Here is a 24,207-nt window from a genome sequence, read left to right on the forward strand (position 1 = left end):
ATGACAAATGAAATTGTCAAATTGCAGATTTCTAATATATCGAAAGAGGAAAATATGAATATCTGATGGCATTGCAAAGTCTATAAAGATGATTACACAATTCATCATTACAATGAGTAGCCAAATACAAATACTAATAGCAATATCATTACAAAAGAGACTAGAGTCAAAGACAAAATGACAAAACTCAAAATGTAGTGGAGGCCTCTAATCATCTGCAAATTCATCCTCATTGGAACAGCTGGAATCCTGAAGATCAAGATCCCTCAAGCTCACACCAAACAGCCATGCATCTGAAGTGGTAGGATCATCCTCATCAATCTATGAAGGCTTCGCTGGCTCTACATCCCATCATGTCACTGGACTCTCCTTGTACACAAGTGTCTTGCGGTCCATGAGACGCAAAGCAATGTGTACAACCACAAGCTTCTCTACTCTCTTAGAGCTAAGTCTATTCCTCTTAAGAGTGCATGAAGCTATATGTCGACCAGTTCCTCTCAGCAACTGAAGAACTGGAAACCTGGGATAGCAGATGAATGGCTAGAGGGGAGGTCAAAGATTTCGGGCCATGACAATTCTATTGGAATCCAAGAACACTAAGAGGGGGGGCTGAATCAGTGTTCTACCGGAATGATCAATTTTAACCTTATTAAAACATGCATACACCAACCAGTATACCGGTCCATATAGAACTGAAAGAAATAAAGCAACCAATAAGCTAATCGCATAAATGAGTACCATAACACACAGAATTATACGTGAAAAACCTCAAAGAGGAAAACCCACGATGGGATATGTGACCCACAATATCAATCCACTGGCCATATGAAGAGATATTACAAAATATAGGGGCCTGCACTTGCAGGAAGGCTTACAGGCTAGAGCACACTGCTCAATCACAAAAGGAGCCTCACTGACTACATACAAATCCAGACTACAATCCGAAGAAATGATTGAACTGCAAAGATAACATCTTCTATGCCTGAATACAGTTTCAATTAAGCTTTGTTTGTTCTGGTCTGAAACCCTAAACCCTTACCGAAATAACCCTTACATAAATATCCTCACATACATGATCTCTCTCATATATTTCGCATTACATAACATTATCATATTCTCCTATCCATCCATATTCACATCCATACCATATATCAAAATGATCTAACCGACCTATATACCCTTTACAATTCATCATGCCTTGTGTCGGCTTACAAAAATAATTACAATATGAATATACATGTCAACTAGATAACATAAATATATGAATATCAAAAACAATTGTTGATGCTGGATCCAAAAGATGTCGGCCTCCAATACCAATAACTTGATTCGAAACCATGTCGGCCTGCATTGTTGGTAACCAAAGAATTCCTTCCAACCTGCCGGTGTCGATGTAGTGTCCGTGAAGTGCCTGTCGGTACACAACTAACCCAAAATATGAAGCCGGAACAAATTTCCTTGTTGCCATCAATGACAACATAGTGAAACCAACCAATTGAGTGTCAATTGCCAACAATCTCCCCCTTTGGCATTGATGGCAACACTCATCTGAAAAATGGTCATGGTTTCCAACTGTCGGTTTCATCCTGAACCTACTCCCCCTGAGCTGAATATCCATCAATACAAAATACTCCATACTTCCATAGTTTCACCTATATTCCCCCTAATGTATACAACTCCCTTTTTCTTTTTCACATCTATATCACTCCCCCTTTGACATCAATGCCATCAAAAATACCAAAAAGTACCAAAAAGCCAAAAACCAGGATGGAGAACGAAAGACTATACAATGAATATGTCCCAAAATACTTTACAGGAGCTGGATGTATTTGAAAATATCCAGATAGGCATTCTCCAATAGCTCAAGATAGGCATCCCATCAAAATTTGAAAGTGTCAGAAATAGATACAAGTCCATTTAGCATATGGGCAAATGACTCTTTCCCATTTAACTCTGTCGGTGTGGGTTTACCAACCAGATCTATACACTCCTTATGTACACTAAGTGAATCCAACCGGGGACTCACCAAACCTTTAAGACTTCTGGGTCTTCTTAAGATTTTGTCTTTTTCTCTCTCAAGAGCAAAAAGTTGGGCTTCCAAAACCAAAATTTTACCATCTATAGATGTAGTTAATGAATTCAATCCATCAAAAAAATTGGCTATACCTGCAATCTCCTCCCGAATATCCTTAATCTTTTTTTTAGTCTCGGTTGTGAGCAAACCTATATTACAACATACTCTGTAGATATTAGTACACTGCCTCAATGCATTATCTGTCAATTTCAATTTACCATTAATCTTCTTCCTTTCAAACCCAATCACTTGATCAAATGTAGCTCTTTTTGCCTGTGTGAACCTCTCCAGTGCTTGTCGGTTTGATATTTGTTGCAAGGTTTGAAAATCCTTTAAAATGTGCTATGTGATTGTCTTAAGCTTGCTAGATGGGCTTGAATCTCTGTCAAATTTGCACTCTGGGACTAATCTATGCAAAACAATGATAGATTGATCAATAAACCCTTTATCCATAGATCCCTCCTTCAACATTTTCTGTACAGCCATCATCATGAGTTCTGTAGAACTCATCTCGGTTATGCTTTTCTTTTCAACCTGCGAGGTGTCAATTGACAACAATGATGGACTCACTACTAGTTCCCTATCGGATTCCCCTTTCTTCTCCTCTGATGATTTAACCTATATAGCTTCCTCACTTGCACCGGTGGCTTGGCCACTTGGTGCAGTCTCAGTAACTGTCGATTCCTCCATAGGAAGTGTAACCTCATCCTGTACATTTGTATCCAGAGGACTGTTGTCCTCAACATTAGTATCATGTATATTATCAACCTTTACACTGTCTGGATTTGTCGGTATCTCAACATTTGTCTTTACTTTTGTATCTACCAGGGGCTCAATATCCACTATCTTAATGTTTTTCAAAATTGGGGGTGAAGTACCCATACTACCCTTTCCTTTTCTTCCAACCAAGATATCTGCAGTATTTGTTTTAGATTCCGGTGAAGTATAAAAACCACAGTTCTCTTCAAAGAACTTAACCCATGCCTTGTGGGTCTCCTCCGTAATCTTATATGGTCTATCCAACAAGATAAACTCTCCATGCACCCTGCTCAAAACATGCCTAACAATTTCATCTTCAAATTCTGGAATATCCAAAATGTCAATAAAACCTAGATCAACAATATGCTGGTATTCAGGTTTAATCTTTCCAGAATCTCCCATTAACTCATTCATGTACATGCTCTTGATATCAGTCATTCCCAAATCCTCAATATGACAATGAATATAAGCTCTTACATCTTCGACATACACGACTCCTTCCAGGACACGGGAAAAAGCTCCAACCGAATCGTCCAGGGTAGCAACATGTGGATATCGCTTAAAAATCGGCCTAGGACGGTCCTTGACCTCAACAACAGTCAAACTTGCAAAAAGATAGGTACAGATGATGATCCCACTTCCATGATTGAAGATAAATACCTATGAAACGCTGCCGGTGAGAAATCCAAAAAACCTCTTCCAATTGTTGAGACATGGACCAACTAGGACTCGAACCTAGGACCTTCCATACGCTGCTCGAGTGCTCTACCACTGAGCTATTGGCCCCTCTTGGACCAATCAATCGTCAGTTCGAGTGTGGCTTATTTCCAACACCAACACCCCCCCTTAAGCCACACCTCTCGTGATGCTTGGGTCTCCTAGCCTGGACCTAGCTCTGATACCATGTTGAGACTTGGACCAGCTAGGACTCGAACCTAGAACCTTCCATACACTGCTGGAGTGCTTTACCACTGAGCTATTGGCCCCTCTTGGACCAGTCCATCGTCAATCCGGGTGTGGCTTATTTCCAACACCAACACCAATCGTCGGTGAAATCGCTCAAGGTGATATCGATTGCTCTAATTCACCTTAGACTTCCTCTTAATCGCTCTGAATGCAAAGTGATCAGAAATGAAGTGAATTCGACCTCTTATCCTCCAGGAAAGCCTAATCTTTCATTGATATAAATGACTTTCGATGGAAGATACCGGATCTCGATAAAACATCTCCATGCCGGATAAGCATCTCTGATGTCTAGAACATCTTCCAGAACTTCTTCCCGATGCATATGCAACATCTTCATTAATTTTGCCTACCCCTAAGGCATCTGCCTTAGTTACCGATTGAGCTTTCTGTCGGTACAGGAGCAACCTCCTCTGCCGGATAAGTAACCGATGCATTCCTATCTGCAGATTGATCTTCTCACTTCCTGACCCATCTTTGGGTATGATCTTGTCGGATTTCATTAACCTTTTCTTTTCTTTTCTCATTTGATCCTCCATTACCAACCGGTGGATTTCTACTTCTAAAGAATTTAGCAATATGTCCGACCTCATTACATGCATAACATGTAACATTGTTATTTTGAATTGCTTTGCTAAAACCAGAGTAATTGCTTGACCTGCACTGATTAGCCATATGTCCAAATTTTACACATGCATTACACTTAACATTCATTCTGCAATCTTCTATCTTATGTCCATACTTATCACATTTAGAACATTGATAGGGAGCAGAATCAGGGTTCTGATTTGCTCTATTTCTACATTGCCTAGCCATGTGACCAAATTTATTACAAACAAAGCATCTACCATTAAATTTATAAGCATTAAACTGCCTTACCGGTGCCTTATGGTTTTGATCTTCATTTGCAGTACCGGAACTCTGTCCTTGTTCAAATCCAAGTCCACTGGAATCTCCATTCTGCCTTTGTCTCTTCAATAACTCATCTAGCTATGCTGAACTAATCTTGAATTTTTCTTTATACTCACTTGCAATAGTCAGATCATCTCTCAGAATTATCATTTGTTTCTCAAGCTCTTGTTCATTACTCTGGGATTGTATTAAATCAGCTCTCAACATATCATTCTCATGAACCAACCTACCACATTCTTCAAATTTGTTCTTCAGAGATACAACAAGATTTTCTTCCTTTTTCTTTCGGTCCTCAATCTCTTTAGACATTCTCATAGTTATAGCTTGCATTTCATTTCTCATGACCATGTTCTCCTGACTCAGCTTCTGACACTGTTCCTTTAGTGCATCTTTCTCTCCATCATCCTTATTCTGCAAAAGTTCCTTCCTCCTAACTTGAACAGATGACAGCCTCTCCTGTAGGACAAGAATGAATTCCTGAGTAGAGCTCAATTCATATTGTAACTTCCAGTTTTTCATCCTTTCAGCATCATAATCTTCAAGTGCCACCTCAAGTTGCTTCTCCAAACTCATATCCATGGATTCAGAATTTCGGATTCGGGATCTTCCTCAAGCTATTAAACTTCCTCTGAGGCACAAGGCTCTGATACCAATTGTTGGAATCCAAGAATACTGAGGGGGGGAAGTGAATCAGTGTTCTACCGGAATGATCAATTTTAACCTTATTAAAACATGCATACACCAACCGCTATACCGGTACATATAGAATTGAAAGAAGTAAAGCAACCAATAAGTCAATCACATAAATGAGTACCATAACACAGAATTATACGTGGAAAACCTCAGAGGAAAAACCACAATGGGATTTGTGACCCACAATATCAATCTACTGGCCATATAAAGAGATATTACAAAATATAGGGGCCCGCACTTGTAGGAAGGCTTACAGCCTAGAGCACACTACTCAATCACAAAAGCAGCCTCACTAACTACATACAAATCCAAACTACAATCCAAAGAAATGATTGAATTGCAAAGATGCATCTTCTATGCCTGAATAAAGTTTTGGTTAAGCTCTATCTGTTCCGGTCTGAAATCCTAAACCCTTACCGGAATAACCCTTACATAAATATTCTCACATACATGATCTCTCTCATATATTTCGCATTACATAACATTATCATATTCTCCTATCCATCCATATTCACACCCATACCATATATCAAAATGATCTAACCAACTGACCTATATACCCTTTACAATTCATCATGCCTTATGTCGGCTTACAAAGATAATTACAATATGAATATACATGTCGACTAGATAACACCAATACATGAATACATGAATATCAAAAACAATTGTTGATGCCAGATCCAAAAGATGTCAGCCTCCAATACCGATAACCTGATTCTTAACCATTTCGGTCTGCATTGCCGGTAACCAAAGAATCCTTTTCAACCTGTCAATGCCGATGTGTTAAGGTGTCTAAAATCGTTGAACTTGCGACTTCATCCGGCCAATGCAGAATAGAATGTAATCGTTGAGCATCTTATCCTCTCTTGAGATAACGAAATCCGTAATGCTGTTTTTCATTTGATCAAAGGGGACGACCTCAAGGTTTCGATTGTCAAGTCTTGACTGCGGGATTGCTCAGTGGTTTGATGTGTTTTGCTGGAAACACAAAGGGGACTTACGGTGATATGGATAATTGTTGGATGAGTTCCCTAAAATTCTAACAGTCTCGTTATTGATTGGTTTCAGTTGGATGATACTATTTCAGCACGACTATGGGTTCTTCTTGGTTAAAAAAAGGGGAAAAAAGAGGGATAGGGAAAGAGATGTATAGCAAGTCTAAATTATTTAACTAAGATAGCATATTAACAAAAACAGACAGACACCTCCAAATAACTAGATTAAACACTATCAGACTTGCTATACTTGTATGAATCCAGAAAATATTATTCAAGCACAATATTTGTATGAATCTAGTGCGATCTTCAAGCGAAAATTGAGTTTTTCATGCTATTAAACACAACTTCAGAACTTTAACATTCATTCAATGAGTATTCAATAACTGAACTAAGCACGCGAAAGGGTTCAGATTAACCATGCAGAAGGAGTGACAATCAGTCAATCCCTAATGGTATGAACAACAAGGATTCTATCAGATGTTTATCTAGAAAATGCTATAGAAATGAAAGAAACATAACCAAATAATTCAAATTGGTGAAGAAGGAGACCATGCACTCACAATGAAATTGAAACAGTCTTAACTTTGCATTAAATCCTGTAAATTTCGCCAGAGCTTCAACAACAATCCATGAACTTCTTACAAAATGAGGGTAAACCAGTCCCTTTAAATAGGCTTCAAAAATAGATGAATGGCGAAGATCTAATCTAAACAAGTGGCCCAAATTCATCCTTACAAAAAGTACCCATACCCATAAATGGAGGGTAAATATCAGCAACTACCCCAAAGGGAGCAATAACTACCTAAAAAGGTAATTAAAACTTATCCAAAATAATTCAAAAAGTGCACATACACAAAGTTTTAAGTTTACAATTGACTTGGAAGTCAAATATGACCCTTTGGCCAAAAAGTGCACTTTTAAAAATTTAAAAGAAAAAAGCACTTTAAGAAAGCACTTTTTTTTTTCCAGTTTCATATCCTTTTACCAAGAATACATCTTCTCCATGCAAATATTCTTTCCAAAGGTCTCGACCTGCTGCATGTTCTTTGCGAACATACTCCCAGAACCTGATGCACAATTGGAACAGCAAACCAAACTGAGGCATAGGGGGATGATGAATTTTATACTGCATGCTCTCCAGATAATGATCTATGTGTTTCAAACCATCCCGCCAGCTAGACCGATTAGCCTCAAAGCTCAAAATATCAGAATGTAATTTACTAGCAAAATCTAGGTCCTCTGTAGAGTAGGCGATCTTATCTATTTTTAATCTATCCTCCCAGTCTGGATGGATTATGGGATCGGATAGACTATTTTGCCAACCCAAAACCACAGATCAGAGGATTATTCCACCAAGGTACCTCATGTTCTACAGATTTCCTCGCATGTCTCTTGCTCTTTGTTAATGGTGGCCTTGGTGTCATTCTTCATGCTAATGGTCCAGTACCATTCTTTGAAAATGTTGATGTCATGGGGGTCCACGATGGTGGAGAGTGTAGGGATCTACGGATGGGTCCAAAAAAGAGTCGTCATGACGGGGAGAGTTGTAGTAATGGCTTCATGAATTATAAAGCATTCTCGCTTCATCTTGAACAATTTGACCAAAATGGTCTCTCAATGGTGAGCCATTTCTTTTACCTCTTCAATAATTTGTTCTCCTCTTTCCTTAAGGCCTTGCATCCATTCCTTGACGGCCTTGGCAGTATACCATACTCCTTCAAATTCTGTGGTGGTCCATTGTGCCAATCCTGTCGGGGGAATGTGGGATTCAGAAGCATTATGCAATGGTCTCAGGAGTTGATCAATGTACCCCTTGGCCTATTCAGCACGAGCTTGATACATGTTCTTTTCAGCTGTTATTTCTTCGAGTTGTCGGAGCACGTTTTGTACGGAATCCTTGAATTCCTCGCTTTCCTGCTCCTTAGTGGCTTGTTCGATGGGGACAGTCGTGATGCTATAATCAGCCAATGTAATCTAATCTACTAGCTTGTCTACAGGTGGGGTGGCGATATGAAGGGTACGGTTCCTTTGCTCATCTTTGGTTATTCTGGAATATGCCTCGGGCTTTTTCTTCCCCTTGGCCTTGGCTTGGTCTATGCGTGAGAAGATGTCCTCCAAATCGATGGGTGGCTTGGTGGCGGCCTTGCGCTGAGCTCGAGGAATTAACCATTCTTGAGGTACAGTCTCAACTGATGCTTTGGTTAAATTGGCACTCTGTTCTTTAATGTTTTCAGTCGGCTCATCGAATATTTGCAGCTGTTACGTTATAGGAGTAGAGGAAGTGTCAAGTTCCTTGCTCACAGCCGAATTCTCTCCCACTTCACTGAACAACTGCCTAGTATTTTCATGTGATGGTTGTTCTTCAGTCTTTTCAAGCTCGTGGGTATCATTTGTCCTTTGCTCTCCTTCAACAATGGAGTCATCATTGGTAGTATTATGGAGCAACAATTCATGGCGGCTCTACTGGGTGGGTTCATGCAATTCAATCCCCTGAGTGGATGGAATCTCTCCTTCCTCAACCTAATTATTAGGTTCGGCTGATTCAATGGCTCTTAGCTCGACATCCAGGATGTCGAATTCAGGAGGATCATCAACTTCAAATGCGTCAATATCACTCTGGGAAGGCAGAGCAGGTATATAATCTAGTTCAATTACATCATCAGACAAACTAGGGTCTTTTGATGATGAAGTGACCTTTGGTCTCCTAATAGGGATCTTGTCCCTTCTTGTTCTTTTGGATGTCCGAGTTCCTCTGTTGGCCTTAGCCTTCTTCTTTTTCTCAAGCTTTTCGATCTCTTCCTTAGGTGCACTGGAAGTTCCCTCATCTTCAGAGGACTGAGAATCAAGGTTACCCATCAAGTGGTAGGTGAACTAGACTCCCTCATCTATTAGTCGCTCAATTTGTTGGTGCAACCACTGGTCGGTATATCTTCCTGGGGCTGCCATAACCGCCTCAAAATCAGTGATTGGATTTTGTGACCAATCAATGCCTAGCAAAAGATGTCTTACTGCTTCAAATTCCCGGACTTGCAAGCAATTTCCTAAATCTGTTAGTTGATCTGGGACCCGACGGTATTCATAGAGTCGCATTTGCTGCACACTCAACCTTGAATATTCGCGCCTTCGGACCTTATAGTCATCAGAGCAGTTCTTCCAATAATCTTCAACTGATTCTTTTGCTCTGTATCGCCTACCATAGGCACTCTTTGCCAGATTGTCGTGATCAAAGCATTTCCTTGGAAAATGCTCTTGTAGGCCGTAGGAGGCTAGTTCTGCGAAGGATTCCTCTGCCTGGGATGGGTTCTTTAGATGGACATCCTGGTTACCTATAATCATAGGGAATGCGAATCCAGACTGCTTCCTGTCTCTGAGTAAGCTACTCGCCGGACGTGACTGCCTTGCGACTTCCAGGATAACTATCTTGTCGGTTGGGTATCGCGGAAGTCGGAAAGGAGCACCCTCAAAGCCAGCTATCCGGATGTAGGAGAACCTTGGGAACTGGATGAACCAGGCCCCATACCTTTGTACTAGAATAGTAGCTTGCTCTAAGAGCCTAATGTGTAATCCTCCCTGCATCAGCCTGACCAGGTGCATTGTGAAGGCATCATTGACGCACTCATATTGACCAGCTGCATAGGCAGGGTTGTTCTTTTCCCTTTGAGCTATGTCCTAATAGTGTAGTTGTGGATAACAATCATATACCTTCACCTGATCAGGCCCATTCCCAATTTCACCTTTCATGATTAAACCCGGCAGTGGTTGGTTTCTGGCGAACATGTAGACTAAATAGGATGTCATAGAGAAGTACTTCTTTGCCTCAAGCTCGATCAGTTAGGTGTGGATGTTGTCGCTTATGATCGCGAAGACTTGTTCTGTGAAGTAGAACATCCATTCCTCAAAGTAATTGGATTGAGGACGTCCCATAATCCTGCTGAGCAATGTGACCATGTCCCCATGCTCGTTATGAAAGTCGCTTCTAGGGGTCTTTTTCCCAATCCTAACGCTTGGAGGTCTTCTCTCCTTGTACCACTCTTCATTTATCAGTGTTCTACATTTGACTGGGTTTACATCATACGCCTCCTGCGCTTCATCTATAGTTGTTGCTATGGGGTTGTTCGGAAACGGAATGTCAAATGCGTCGCCAATGGCTACAGGAGTGAAGTTAGCGAGGACCATGTTCTCGAGGAGCACCAATCTGGAGTTTGGTTGGTAATGTCGGGCAGCCTCTACTACTAGCTCATAGTTTTGCACTGTCAGGGGAAATCTTGCTACCTGGGCAATGCCACTTTCCATCATCCGCCTAGGCCTGCCATAGGCATTAGGGGAGAAAACTCGATTTCTGAAATCTTGAATATCAATATGGCCCAAGTCAGTATCACCGACATTCTCCCAGACACTCTGAACTTTTGATTCCCTCAATCCTCCTCTCTGATACTGATACTTCATCTTTTCGACTCTGCGAGGGATATCTGATTTGGACGCTCATGATGTCTCAGTTGCAGCAAGTGTCTTTGATGTTTCTACCGCCAATTTAGGCATTTATCCTGCACAGCCGGACGCGGATTACAAGGCGATATAAAAGAAGTAAAGCGGGTTAGATAAAGTAGATACACCAGCATACAAGGATCAATTTGAAAACCGAATTTAATGATCAGCATGACACTTTTAGCTAAAAAGTTTAATTAATTTAAACATAGATATTTATGTAGCTTTTCGATTGTGAATTTCTACTTAAGGCATTTTAGGATCAATTTTCAAAATGAACAATGCTTTAAAATATTCCTATGTCAATGCATTTTCTAGCTGATTCCTAGGAACAGAGTCTGATTTCAATTGCTCCTGACGTCTTATAAACGGAAAAAAAGATGTTTAAAAATTTAATCAATTTAATTCATTTTGCACATACATCTATCCGATTTTGCATATATTTCGAACGATTTCAAGAGAGGTGAAGCACGCTTACCTGGCAAAAATGAATGGCGTGGATCAGCACAACTTGCAAATTTGAATAGGAGAGTTCTGCAATTTGAATTTTAACGGTTAACTCCCTATTTCAAATTTGCGCACATAAAATTTGGGGAGAGAAATGCAGTTTTAGGAACCCAGACTTCGCAATTTTTTACCTTGGGTGAAATGGCGATTTTACTTCTGCTGCAAGCTCTGCCTTAGGCGTTTTGCAATTTTAACCTGGGTAACTTAGTTTAAACTCGATTCTTACCTTGGTGAATTTCGGAGAATGGGGTTTATGGCGTCTTCCACTTCACAAGGTTCATAAAACTTTGCGATTTTACCTTACACGATCTTCAGCGAATAAGGGAAACCTTGGTGACTTTACGCTTTATGCAAATGATGTAGTCTTCGAAACTCTGCCCTCACACGAACTTCAACGTTTGGAGAGGGTTTTCAATCTTAAAAGATTTTCTTGCAACTACATCCTAACTCGCGATTTTCGGGCTTTATGTGCCCCTTGCAAACTTCTAACTTTATACATTTACCTCCTGTCACGCGATTTCGGCATATCGAGGGGTTTTGAAAACTTTCTAGCTTTTTAAAACTTTTACGCACTCTACCCTAACTTCGGGTTTTGGAGGCATATTTCAAACTTCGAACTTTCTGCATTTTGTGATGTTAGTTGCCGAATTCGGCGTTTTGAAGTGCTTTGAAAACTTCTTTAAAACCTTCACTTTATCCCCAAATCGCGATTTTCGACGTTTTGAGAGTTTTTGCCATTTCGGCATTTTGGGGCACTTTGCCAACTTTTAACCTTTTACACTTGCCCTCAAAAATGCGAACTTCGGGGATTTGCAATGTGTTTTCAAACTTCAGCGATTTGGGCCATTTTGCCAACTTCGGCGATTTGGGCCACTTTGCAAACTTTCTAACTTTTTCGCATTTTCACGTTAAAGTGCGATTTTCGACATTTGACTAAGTTCGGCATTTTGAGGTACTTTTTAAACTTCGCACTTTCACATTTTTACCTTACATTGCGATTTTCGGCGAATTGGAGAGTTTTGCAAGTTTTAACTTTCACGCACTTCTCTCTATAATGCGCTTTTCGGGGCTTTTGAACCATTTGCAAATTTAAAAAACTCACTTACACCCTTGTATGCATTTTTTCGGACCTTTTGAATGTTTTGAAAACCTTATACTCTTACGATTTACCCTCATTGTGCGATTTTCGGCAATTGGACTCACTCTGAATAACTTCGGCATTTTGAACCATTTTGCCAATTTCGGCACTTTTGGGCGCTTCGTAAACTTTGCACTTTTCAAGCCACTTTGCCAATTTTCACTTCTTGTACATTGTCCAATATTGGCGAATTTCGGGATTTTGGCCCATTCTGCAAACTTTAAAAAAAAACTCAATGTAATTTCTCCCCCTTAGAGCGAATCTTAGAATCTTGGGAGGTTTTGAAACTTCGATATTCTGCCAATTTCTATCATCCTACGCCTATCTCAGGCGGTGTTCAGGTTTAAACTGTCCCTTGGAATTTCATGCCTAAAGGCTCAACTGATCATACGGATTCACAAGCTCCTCTGCTCATAACATCATCATCTCATGGACTAATTACAAGCTAGCTCAAAAGGACGCGAGACACCCTACACGAAAGCCAACTAGGCAAAGGTGAAAAACGCCTAAAAAAGGGAGAGGGGACCCTGTCGGCGACAGGGAGCGTGTGCAACGCACAACACGGTGTAGTGTTTGTGAAGTGTCTGTCGATACACAACTAACCCAAAATATGAAGCCAGAACAAATTACCATGTTGCCATCAATGACAACATAGTGAAACCAACAAATTGAATGTCAATTGCCAACAAATTCCACCACAAAAGTGGGTCCTCTTGTGCCATAGTTTCTATATCCAAATCCTTTCATCGAGTGGCTCATTAGTTTGAGTTTAAAATCCTCTAGCAAGGTTACTCCTAACAGGGTAGAGCTCCTAACAGAGCTAAGGCTAAAATCCCTTGCAAATATCCTTTTCAGCTCAATTTTGCTTCTCACATGCAGACTCTCCAATCTAGTTAGGCACACTCTTTTTCTCAAATCACCGACACAAAAACCCTTCTCAAACTAGACCTAAATACACTTTACAACTAGGTCGGTTACAAAACCCTAGCAACATTCAAAATACATTGAATTTACATCAAGCGCATTATTTGGAGGTTCAAGCATAATGACTGTCCCAAATTACATGATTTATGAGTATCCAAAGCAATTTAATAAATGTAATTTGACAGTAATTATCAAATCAAGTCATTATGTAACATAATGACTGATAGTGTTCATATAAATCATGTCAAAAATGGTGGCTAGATTGGAGAAGATGCACAATCATAGGAGCTTTGTGGATCTAGAGATGGATGTTGGGGTCTCTATCTCCAAGGATATCCCTTGTACTATGAGGAGGACCAAACAAAGCATCAAGGTTGTGGAGGTACCTATGTCTCAGGATCTTCTGGACCTCAAGGAAGCTACAAAGACCATGATGATGCTGGAGAAAGAGGCTGTTAATGCATAATAGCTTCGGTAAGATAAATGATTGAATGAGAGATAAATGAAGTCTCTCATTCAATCATTTATCATATCGATAACTATGATAAAACCATCAAGCAATTGAATCATCCTTGATAGTCATTCTATATTTGTATATGATCAAACTATTGATTAAATCATACTATGCATCTTCCTCATGTTCATCTATCTAATGAATCTTGTATCTAGAATAATATCGATCTAACATAATGATGACTCCGATTAATATATTATCGGATTGCATTAGATCGGGTTGCATATTATATCGGGGTGCATATAGTATATATCGAATGCATATCGGGTAGTATTATGTTAGTCACCGATAGTTATCGGTGTGTTAATATACACCGATAGTTATCCGTTGTCAAGGCTAACACACCGATAACTATCGGCTGTTAGCATTGACAGCCACGTAAACACCGATAATCTTCGGTTATACTCCACACCAATTGACATTTACGTAACATGCAATTTATTAGTATTAACAATAAGACACGATCAAGTAATGTCTTGATCGGTCATGACCGATCAAGGCATTGCTTGACCGTGCCTTGTTTGTCATATACTTATAGTAAGTGGCATTCGTGAGATAGGACATAGAAAATATTAAATGCTCCTCTCATCTGCCACGAGCAAGAAGATAGTTAGAGATATACAATAAGAACGTAATAATACATATCAGATAATAGAAATATATCTTGCATATTGAGTTGAGAATTGAACAATATTAACAGAGGCTACTGATGGTATCAATAATTTCATGTAACTGGTTGTGGTTTTTTTTATGTTGTGTTCACCAGCACCTCGCTGGTTTTATCAGAGACTTGCCCTACAATATAGGAGAACCATATTCATCTACCTGGGGCTCATGGACTCATTATCGAGGCACTTCTAAGGTATGGACCTTACGCTTACTCAATTATGATTCTTGGATCCTGCCTATATGTGCACTTCCCTCATTGAGATTTCCAAGTTTAACAAACTAGGGATAAAAAGTATTTAAATTCAAATTGGTAAGCGCAAGGTCTATTGGGTGTTGATTATAAGACTACTCCAACCACATATACTCTTGAAAATCCCTTCAAGGACTTCACAACACTCCTGCTCTTGACTCTATACCCGCCCAACCAACCCAACATGGTTACTCTTCATTCACAATCAGTACACTGCTCATTAGGACAGTCTTCACATGTTTAATGACAATCATGTAATTTGGGAGAGCCATTATTACACAAAGTATATGAATTCATGCAATCATGTAAAGATGGTTACTCTATATCCATCTTTGCCGCATTTGAATAACCTCTAAGAGTAGCAAATCTTCCCCACTCAATGCGAATTGTGTCGGCATCTCTGGAATCAAACATCTTCTCTATGCACCTAAAGAAACCCACCTTCACCTCATCATCCTGAATCAATCACTCCACCTGGTCTAGCCTTGTACCACTTAGGATTCAAGGCAAAGGCAGCCATATGCAAAGGAGTGTTCAACTCGTCCCATCTGCGCTAAATGATAGACCGGATTTACTCATTGTGTAATGCTAGAGAGGGGTCCTTCACTCACACAGCAACCCTCATCTAGTCAAGTATAGAGTCAATGCACTCATAGACCTCTCCAAGGTTAGGTGCACCCCCATCCCCATATCTGATCACCTGGAATACTGGAGAAATGGAGACAATGTATTTCGCATCAGTCCAAAACACATCACCCTTCAATATCTCCTTCACCCTTCTCCCCTACTTTGTCTTGGCCTCAGCCCACCTATTCCACTCATTAGTCATAAGCATGAGTTGCAATGCCTCTTGCAACTAAATCATTCTCTCCAAGAGAATGAAATAGGATGTGTATCTAGTCTCAATTGGTTTCAAGTACTCCTTCGCGGAGGTCCTGAAGAATGCATGTGAAGTGTGGTGGTTGCAAATAAACATCTACACATCTCTCACATCGATGACCATTCCTTTAATCAAGTCAATCTTCTCAATATCCTTGAGTGCATTGTTCATGGCATGCACACAACATGGGTTCTACCAAATGTGTCTATAGGCTGCCTCAATGAGTCTTCCTGCTGCTCTACACACATGGGCTACATCTGTCACTACTTGGACCACATTTTGTGGCCCAACCTCCTTAATAACCTCTCTGAGGATCTGAAATTGAAAATCAGTATCTTTGTGATGCCCTATACAATCAATTGCTCTAAGCAAGTATGTGCCCTCTACATATGCGACCATGATGTTGATGAGTGGACGATGGCTAATGTCCATCTACCCATCCATAACTATGCTACACCCCGATGCCACCTAACATGCCTTCATCTTATCCATCAAAATATTGATCTTGGAATAGCATTTATCCAAAATCGAGGTTCTCATTTTCGTCTCACCTGGTGACACATAAGATGTTCCTCCCTTTGCCACCATAGCCATCATCTCCCTATAATAAGGAGACCGTGTAACATGAAATGGAATGCCATTGGCAAAGAAGAACTTGCCAATGAATTCATCTATCTCATCTCTTAGTTGCACATTAAACATATCAGCAATGGGGTTACTCTGTGGTGTCTGCAACCTACGTTTCCCTGCCCTAGAGACACTAGAAGTGGAAGTCGATGGAGATCCAAACATCATTCCTCCAGTCTATGAAGCATGAGAAGTATGTGGTGGATTTTGGCTGTGCTAAAGGGCTGCCCTAGCAAACAAAGTAGTAGGCATTGAAATATTTGTGTCATCTGGAACCCCCCAAATCCTGTTAAACTCAATTATGTACTTTATATTTTTAGCTTCCTCCAAAAACTTACAATGTCTCACACCTTTTCCTGTCCAAAAAGGAAAGTGTACTGATGCTACCAAACCATTCAATGTCACAAATGTTGCACTTCCATTTCCTTGTTCCCCCACTTGAATGTGATGTGCCTTGTATTGATATTCTTCAAGCAAACTGTTTGAGAGGAGACTTGGGATCAAAAGGACCCCTAGCATACGATGCCAACAACTCTAAAGTGCAACCTGTACTAGTTGGTGCACTCGCATAGAACTAGATTGGGCTCCAGGATCAGCCCCATGGTCACCCCCCTCATTTTCATGTTCAAATTCTGAATCATCCTCACTATGAGAATAGATTTCCATCTCATCCTCACTCATGCCTTGGGAGCTCATTGTGAAATTGACACTGCATTTCACAAAATAAAAATAAAAATAAAATCAGCCTAGTTTAACAAATAAATTTATTTTCCTATTCATCTCAAAATGAAATTTGATGCGGAATCTTGAGGGCAAAATGATGAATGATTCATTCATCATTTTGCTCTCAAGATTCAACATCAAATCTCATTTTGTCATTTTGAGATGAATAGGTTAAAAAAAAAAAAAAATTAAAGCTAAACAAACAAAGAACCAAAAATGACATTGAAAATCAGAAAATAAAACCAAAAAACAAGAAAAACCCTAACTTGTGCTTGAAAAATCTCTCCAAAATGCAGTAGAATATTCTTCCTCCTCTTCTTCTTGCTTCTTCTCACTCCTATCACACTTGCAATAACTTTTCTCACTCCTTCAATCAGTCTTCTACAAGTTTTTCCTCCTCTTCAGCTTGCTCAAAAAATAATCAGTCTTTCAAAATGAGAGTGAAATCAACAAAAAACATGATTTTGTGTTGTTTTAGGGGAAAGGGTGGGGCCCACGTCCAATTAGGGTTACCCCCAACCCCCAAAAATGTGACTTTTTTTTTTAAATTTTAATTTTAAAATCTGCATTTCACGTGGGGCGACGGGAGACGTCTGGGAGTCTCCCTGTCCCTTGAGAAATGCCCCCATATCTCCCAAGGAGACGTGGAGACGTGCAGACGTCTCCCAAGGAGACTTGAGGACGTCTCCACGTCAACGTGGAGACGTTTCCCCATCTTCGGCGGCGCTTTGGTGGTGGTGGCAGGGACAAAAAGGAAGGCGAACGCATCCTCGTCGAATGCTGCTCAGTATTGAGCTTGCCGCTCAATGAAGCTAACAAATTCACAATCTCATATTCTATTAGTAAGCAGAAGCAGAAATGAGAATTCTAGGTCTCCTAGCAACTCTCAATGAGTCAGTATAGATCTGCTAACCCCGAGTTTTATATTTGTAATTTTTTGTTCTATACCATATTGTATACTGTATAGATGCATAATTGAAAACTAGTATTTGAAAACAAATGGAAAACCAAATAGTGGAACAATGAAATCAATAGTACATAGCGTCTATTTGTAATTTTTTGTTCTATACCATATTGTATACAGTATAGATGCATAATTGAAAACTAGTATTTGAAAACAAATGGAAAGCCAAATAGTGGAACAATGAAATCAATAGTACATAACATCTATTCATCTCACTGAATGAAGGAAAGATTGACATTTTTACACACCAAGCAATTTATCTCCTTGTCCATGACCTCGACATTCTGGAGAAACAGCAAAAGCAGCTACTTCTCCACATTTTTCATCATAGAATGGGAAGAGAGCAGCACATGCAATGATTGAACCATCCCTCTCAACCACAGTGTAATTATCTAATTCTTCAAGCAACTGAAAGAACAAAACACTGTTTAGAAAAAAGTACAAAGTTGATTTCAGTTAATATTTCTTCTAAATGTGATCAAAACTTTTACATTAAATTTGTTCTTATTTCTAATTTTCTATTTCCTCTGCCTGTAGGATAATTTATCCTGCTCTCAGATATCTATAAATATCTCTGGTAAACTTGATAATGTTTATAATGGCAAGGGCATACCTGCTCATTGGTCCGCTTAATCAATGCACCCATTTCCTCCAAAGGTTGTAAAACACGTTGTATTCCATGAACATCAACTACCCTTGCTGTCCGGGTGCCCTCATACATATCACTGTTTCAGGAACATGAACATCAGCAAAAAATCTTTTAACTGAAAAGAATCTGGCTTATAAAAATTCAATATAATTGAGTCAACTAGATTTTGTCAATATAAATTTATCAAAAGCACAGTGAAAAGAAACTTTAATATGAAAAGGTTGCCACTCATACTTTCTTGCACATACATGCAAAGCAAATTTCAGTATGCATGGATGTGGCACCAAAAATGTAATCTCTAAAATAATCAGATCTAAAACAAATTTTAGCATATTGTGAAAAAACACAAAAGCTGCATATGGCATATAGTCAGTGCTTATCATAATTTGCATTGAACTTTTTGGATGTTAAAATCCAGAATACACATTTTCCACATAGAAAAACATTGCTCGCTGAAAACAGTTTCAATTCTACAGTCATGTATACAATACCATCGGCAATATTTGTTATGAGCTAAGTCACCGCGTTTGGATTCGAATTCGAGTTTGGCAACCATAAGATTTGGATGAAGTTCGGCAATAAAGTTCGGCAAGGGCAAAAAATTTCGAAAAAAAATTCAGCGTTAAATTCGCCTTATATAATTTTATTATTTTTTTTATAGTAATAAATTGAAAATGAGTAATAAAATAATATAGTAAACTAATATATTTAAATATACTAATAAATTTAAACATAAAATAAAATAAATAATGTTCAAAAATTTAATTTAAAATATTAATAATATATAAAAATATATTAAATTTATACATTAAATGATAAATATATTATAATAATAAGTTTAATTTAAATATTTTAAAATATTAAGTTTTAATATATTGAATAATAAACAAAATCATGTAATAACAAATGGACGTGATGTAAAACATAAAATATAAATAACAGACATTAAAAGTATAAATAACATAAATTGATACAATACTATGATCTTAATAACATATAACTTCAAGACTATGATCTTAATAACTAAAATATATAAATAGACTCATAAATATCCAAACATATCAAAAATATATATATATAGACCCGTATCCAAACATATCAATTTACAATCTATGTAAATATATAAAGACTCATATCCAAACGTTTCAATACTATGAATCTTAATAACATTAGTGCCTCTTCTACGATATTATCAGTCGGGTGGGGAAAACAGCAGAGGCTTTTGGAACTAACGGTCAGACTCTGCGTGAGAAGACCTGTGAAAGCTCCATCGTAGAATGGATGCCACTAAACTATCGACAACAATTGACGGAGCTTTCCATAGTCCTAACGTTTTTCAAGACAAATTTTATTAGAACAAGTTTTGAAACCTATGGACAATTTCACCGAATTTTTTTTAATGTTTTGAAATCCGCCGAATTTTGAACTTCATGGCTGAATGTACAACCTAAGTTTGCCTGATAGGGAAGGCACATGGAAAGAAGTAGTCACATTTTTAAAGAGATGATGATCCATGCAAGTGCAGGAAAGAGGTAATAGGCATGGAAAGATAAGAGGTATTTGGTGTAGAAGCAAAGTTCCTTAAGATGACAAGTGTTGTTGAGAGTGTCCCTCAATCCTTGGAGACCATGGTGAGCCTTGAGCAAGTCATTGTAGCAAGGTTAGGCAAAGATTCCAATGAAGGAGAGGAAGAGCTTAAGGCAAAGAAAAGTGTACTGTCCCCTTCCTTGTGATGTTGCATTCAGTGATCCATTGGCCTATTCCGGAGACCCGTAGGCTATGTGAAAAGATGAATTAAGGGTTCCCATGTTCCTTGGAGTTCCGACCAGACTTGTCAGGGGTGGAAGGTAAACTTACTATTTTTAGTAAGTTAGGATTTGGCTGTTAGGATGGTAAAGAGTTGCTAAGCTCGCCAAGCTTTTTCTCTGGTTGCGAAGATAACGATTTTTGGAGCATTATTTCATGACTTACTATTTTTAGTAAGTAGCAATTTGGGGTATTCTATTTTTGGCAGTCCTGGATTTGGTCCTGTCCCAGCACAATTCAATGATCCTCATTGTTCAACCTTATCTAGATTCCGTTAATAATCAGTACTGGAACTATAAGCAATTTAATTAAATATTATTCCTTATCCTAAGGTTATTATTTAATTATTTTATCACTTATTGATGTTATGGGAAATTGTGCAAAATATAATATTTTTCCTAAGTCATGTCTGGGCAATTTATTTGGAGAATTAAAGGGAGACTTCATTCTTTATATTTTAAAGAATTTATAATGTCCAGAATCGTGGCCCCTCTCCTTGGCGTGATTTTGACTTGGGAAAGTGGGCGCCACTTTGGGTCCACCATGAAATGAAATGCAATTGGAATGAGGCGAAATTGGGAGGCAGTTTCATTTAAATTTCAGATTGGAAAAGCTATATAAATAGAGGTTGGGCTTTTCATTTGGTATCCAGCGGAAATATATCGTTATGTTGTCGGAATGACTCCAGACATTCTTCGAGGGTGAATACCTCCTAGATCCTTCCTTCCAGTTTTGAGTGTGAGACATCACTCCTAGCTGTGGTGTGTAGTTGTGAGCTTCTTGGTGATTTTTTGGGTGTTTTGGTGAAGATTTGTGTGTGCTGCTGGTTTTTTGGTATTGGTGGTGTGTGCCGGCTGAAAGTGTATTTCACTCGTAGCTGTCTGTGTGTTGATTGCATCATTCTGGGTGAGGGCTCGTTGGAAGCGTACCGGAGAGACGATAAGTCTTCTATATTGGCGTGGCATTTAGAGAGCTCTCCAATTTTTAGTTGCACATCAAACTTTTCAGCAAAAACGGCATTTCCAGAATTGCATTGGGATGTGTGCCTTGCTGTTGGTGCTCTTCATTTGCAATTTCGAGATATTGTTTTGTTTGCTTATGTCATATGCTTCATTTGCTTCTGATTTGGCATGATTCTATGGGGTTTTGAGTGAGTTACAAGCAATTTAGTGGGTTTCGAGATGGCTGGTTCTGCGTTTTCCTTGTATCTGATTTCAGAACAGCAAGTAGTATTAGTGGTTAGAATGTGTTAGTGAATTCATAAGATATGTACTTCACTCTATCTCCTTTCACATTTCTATCATTGTAAGAATTGCTTCAGTAGTACTAACCAATTCATTCTATGTTGTATTTCCCGCTAAACAAGTGGAAGAGGATGGCTTAGCCGCCTGTATGTTTGTAATTCAATTTTGTCATCCCACTGAGCAAGTGGTTGAGTGATATCCAATTCATTCTATGTTGTATTTCCCGCTGAACAAGTGGAAGAGGATGGCTTAGCCGCCTGTATGTTTGTAATTCAGTTTTGTCCTCCCACTGAGCAAGTGGTTGAGTGATATTGTCCTCCCGCTGAGATATGCGGTTCAGTGATAGTTTCATTTAAAAGTCCTCCCGCTTCATAAGCGGTAGAGTGATTTGGTTCTATTATGCTTTGTTGCCTTGGCTAGTTTACCGCCAAGTTTGTGTTCTTCATCCCGCTGAAAAGTGGAAGGGGCTAGCTTGCCGCCCAGTTTTGTAATTGCATTGTAATTTCCAGCGGATTAGAAAGCTAACGAACCCCTTGTCACCATATGCTCTCACCTTCCCACATTGGGCTCTTGGTGATCAAAAAGTGGAAGGGTTACCTTTCAGCAGCATTTGGTTTTCATTTCCTAACCATAACAAGTGTTGTGTTGGATGTAATTGTGGAAAAATTCAAAAAAATAAGAGGGAATTTTACAAAAAGTCTTCCAAACAAGCCTTTGTTGTGATGTTCCCATCTAAACAATCAAAACATGATAATGCCCGCTCTAAAACAGAATTTAATAATAAATAATAATACAATTAAAAGATAAATATATATATAACCAAATAAATGAACAGAATGAACTAAATAATATCTTAATAATAATAATAATAAACAAGATTTAATGTATAATTTATATTTATTAAATATTAATATTAATTTCATATTTATCAAATAATAATATTGATCACACGATAAACTTTGGCAATAATATTTGCAGGTTAATTAATAAAACAGCATCGATTCAACTAAGTCAACAATTAAGGTTAATAGCAGCAGTATTATACTTTGTATATTTCATTCACACAGAGATGAGTATCGATCGTCATCAAGACAAAGATATCGATCAAGCAAGGCCTACAATCGAATATGAATATCGGCAAAAACATGAACAAATATTAGCTAAATATTAATGGTTGTTAGTGATTATACAATATCGATTTAGTGGGGAAGATGATTTAAACAATTGCAAACACAGGTAAACTAAAGAAGGATAAATCGACAAAGGATCCAAATGATTCACTAATCGATACTCTATGAGGAGAAATTTGTTGCAAGGACCAGATCTATTAGGCATTGAAGAATGGTGCGATTCTACCTGGGCCTGAACAATTATGTACCGTGATAATTATTGGAAGTAACTGAATATGAAATCAATAAACATCGACTTACAGGTAGTTAGTTAGCATTTGTTATAAGAAGGCCTGATAACTAAGTTGTCGACAGATACCATAATCAACATAATCATGAAGGCAGCAAGTAAACCCGTCGACATCCCTTAACTAATCTTCATCTATTAATGATATGAAGGGATGTGATTGACATTGTGGAAGGGTCACGAACAAGGACAGACATGTCTACTCCGGGTGAAGAGATGCCACTGCTCCATATTATAAGATATTTAATAAAGAACAATACTCAATCAGAATATTGTTTTGTTTTTTTCTGCTATCCCTATTTGAATCGACTCCAATGGAGCATCTGCCCTTGGCACTTTCAAGCTGTATAGATTAAAGGTGACAATCAGGCACAGCACCAATATCTGCATACGTCAAAGGAACAATAAGACACTGCAATTAATTATCATAGTTATAGATGACAAGGAGAAGACCGACAGTATTAATATACAGTTGTAGCAGAAGGATATTTCATAGTCTACAGTCATGTCATAATTCCCATCATAGTATCTAGCATAGCAAACATATTACATCATATCAATTCAATAAGTATTATATATATATATATATATATATATATACACACACATCATATCCATTGTACCAAATAGAAATTGCAGAGTATATATATTGTTTCAGATGTCAATTACATCAAGTTAGAGAAATAGATATCTTCATATCGCAGATTGTGAATTATAATTCTTATTATAAGTGGGAAATTAATTAGGGGACATTACATTTGTTTAAAGCAAAAACCAAGAGTAAATTCCATCATTTGAAGGTGAAGTAAATGTAGAGAAACTTGAAAATTGGATCACTCTACTTGAGGTGTATTTTAAGATGCATACTCTTTACTCTTGAACAAAAAATTGCATTTACTACACTAAGGTTGGCAAAACGTGTCTTAACTTTTTTTGATAGTCCCCTTGTTTCCAATGGCTTTGAAACAGGCTTCAATTAGTTCTTGGGATCATTTTAAAAAACTATTTA

The 24,207-nt window shown here is 38.5% G+C and overlaps 1 protein-coding gene across 2 annotated transcripts in view; it reads right to left on the reverse strand.

Moving 5' to 3' along the window:
- Positions 1-24,207, reverse strand: part of LOC131066246 (probable amino-acid acetyltransferase NAGS1, chloroplastic) — a 183,626-nt gene that overhangs the window by 92,419 nt on the left and 67,000 nt on the right. Inside the window, exons 8-9 of one of the 2 annotated variants that reach the window (XM_058000959.2) lie at positions 18,697-18,808; positions 18,332-18,491 (exon numbers count right to left, since the gene is read on the reverse strand). In XM_058000959.2, the coding sequence (XP_057856942.2) occupies positions 18,332-18,491; positions 18,697-18,808 (272 nt within the window). The remainder of the gene's footprint in view (positions 1-18,331; positions 18,492-18,696; positions 18,809-24,207) is intronic. The other variant, XM_058000960.2, reaches the window with a different exon arrangement.

This window comes from Cryptomeria japonica, chromosome 5 (genome assembly GCF_030272615.1).
Source record: "Cryptomeria japonica chromosome 5, Sugi_1.0, whole genome shotgun sequence".
NCBI classification, from domain to species: Eukaryota; Viridiplantae; Streptophyta; class Pinopsida; order Cupressales; family Cupressaceae; genus Cryptomeria; species Cryptomeria japonica.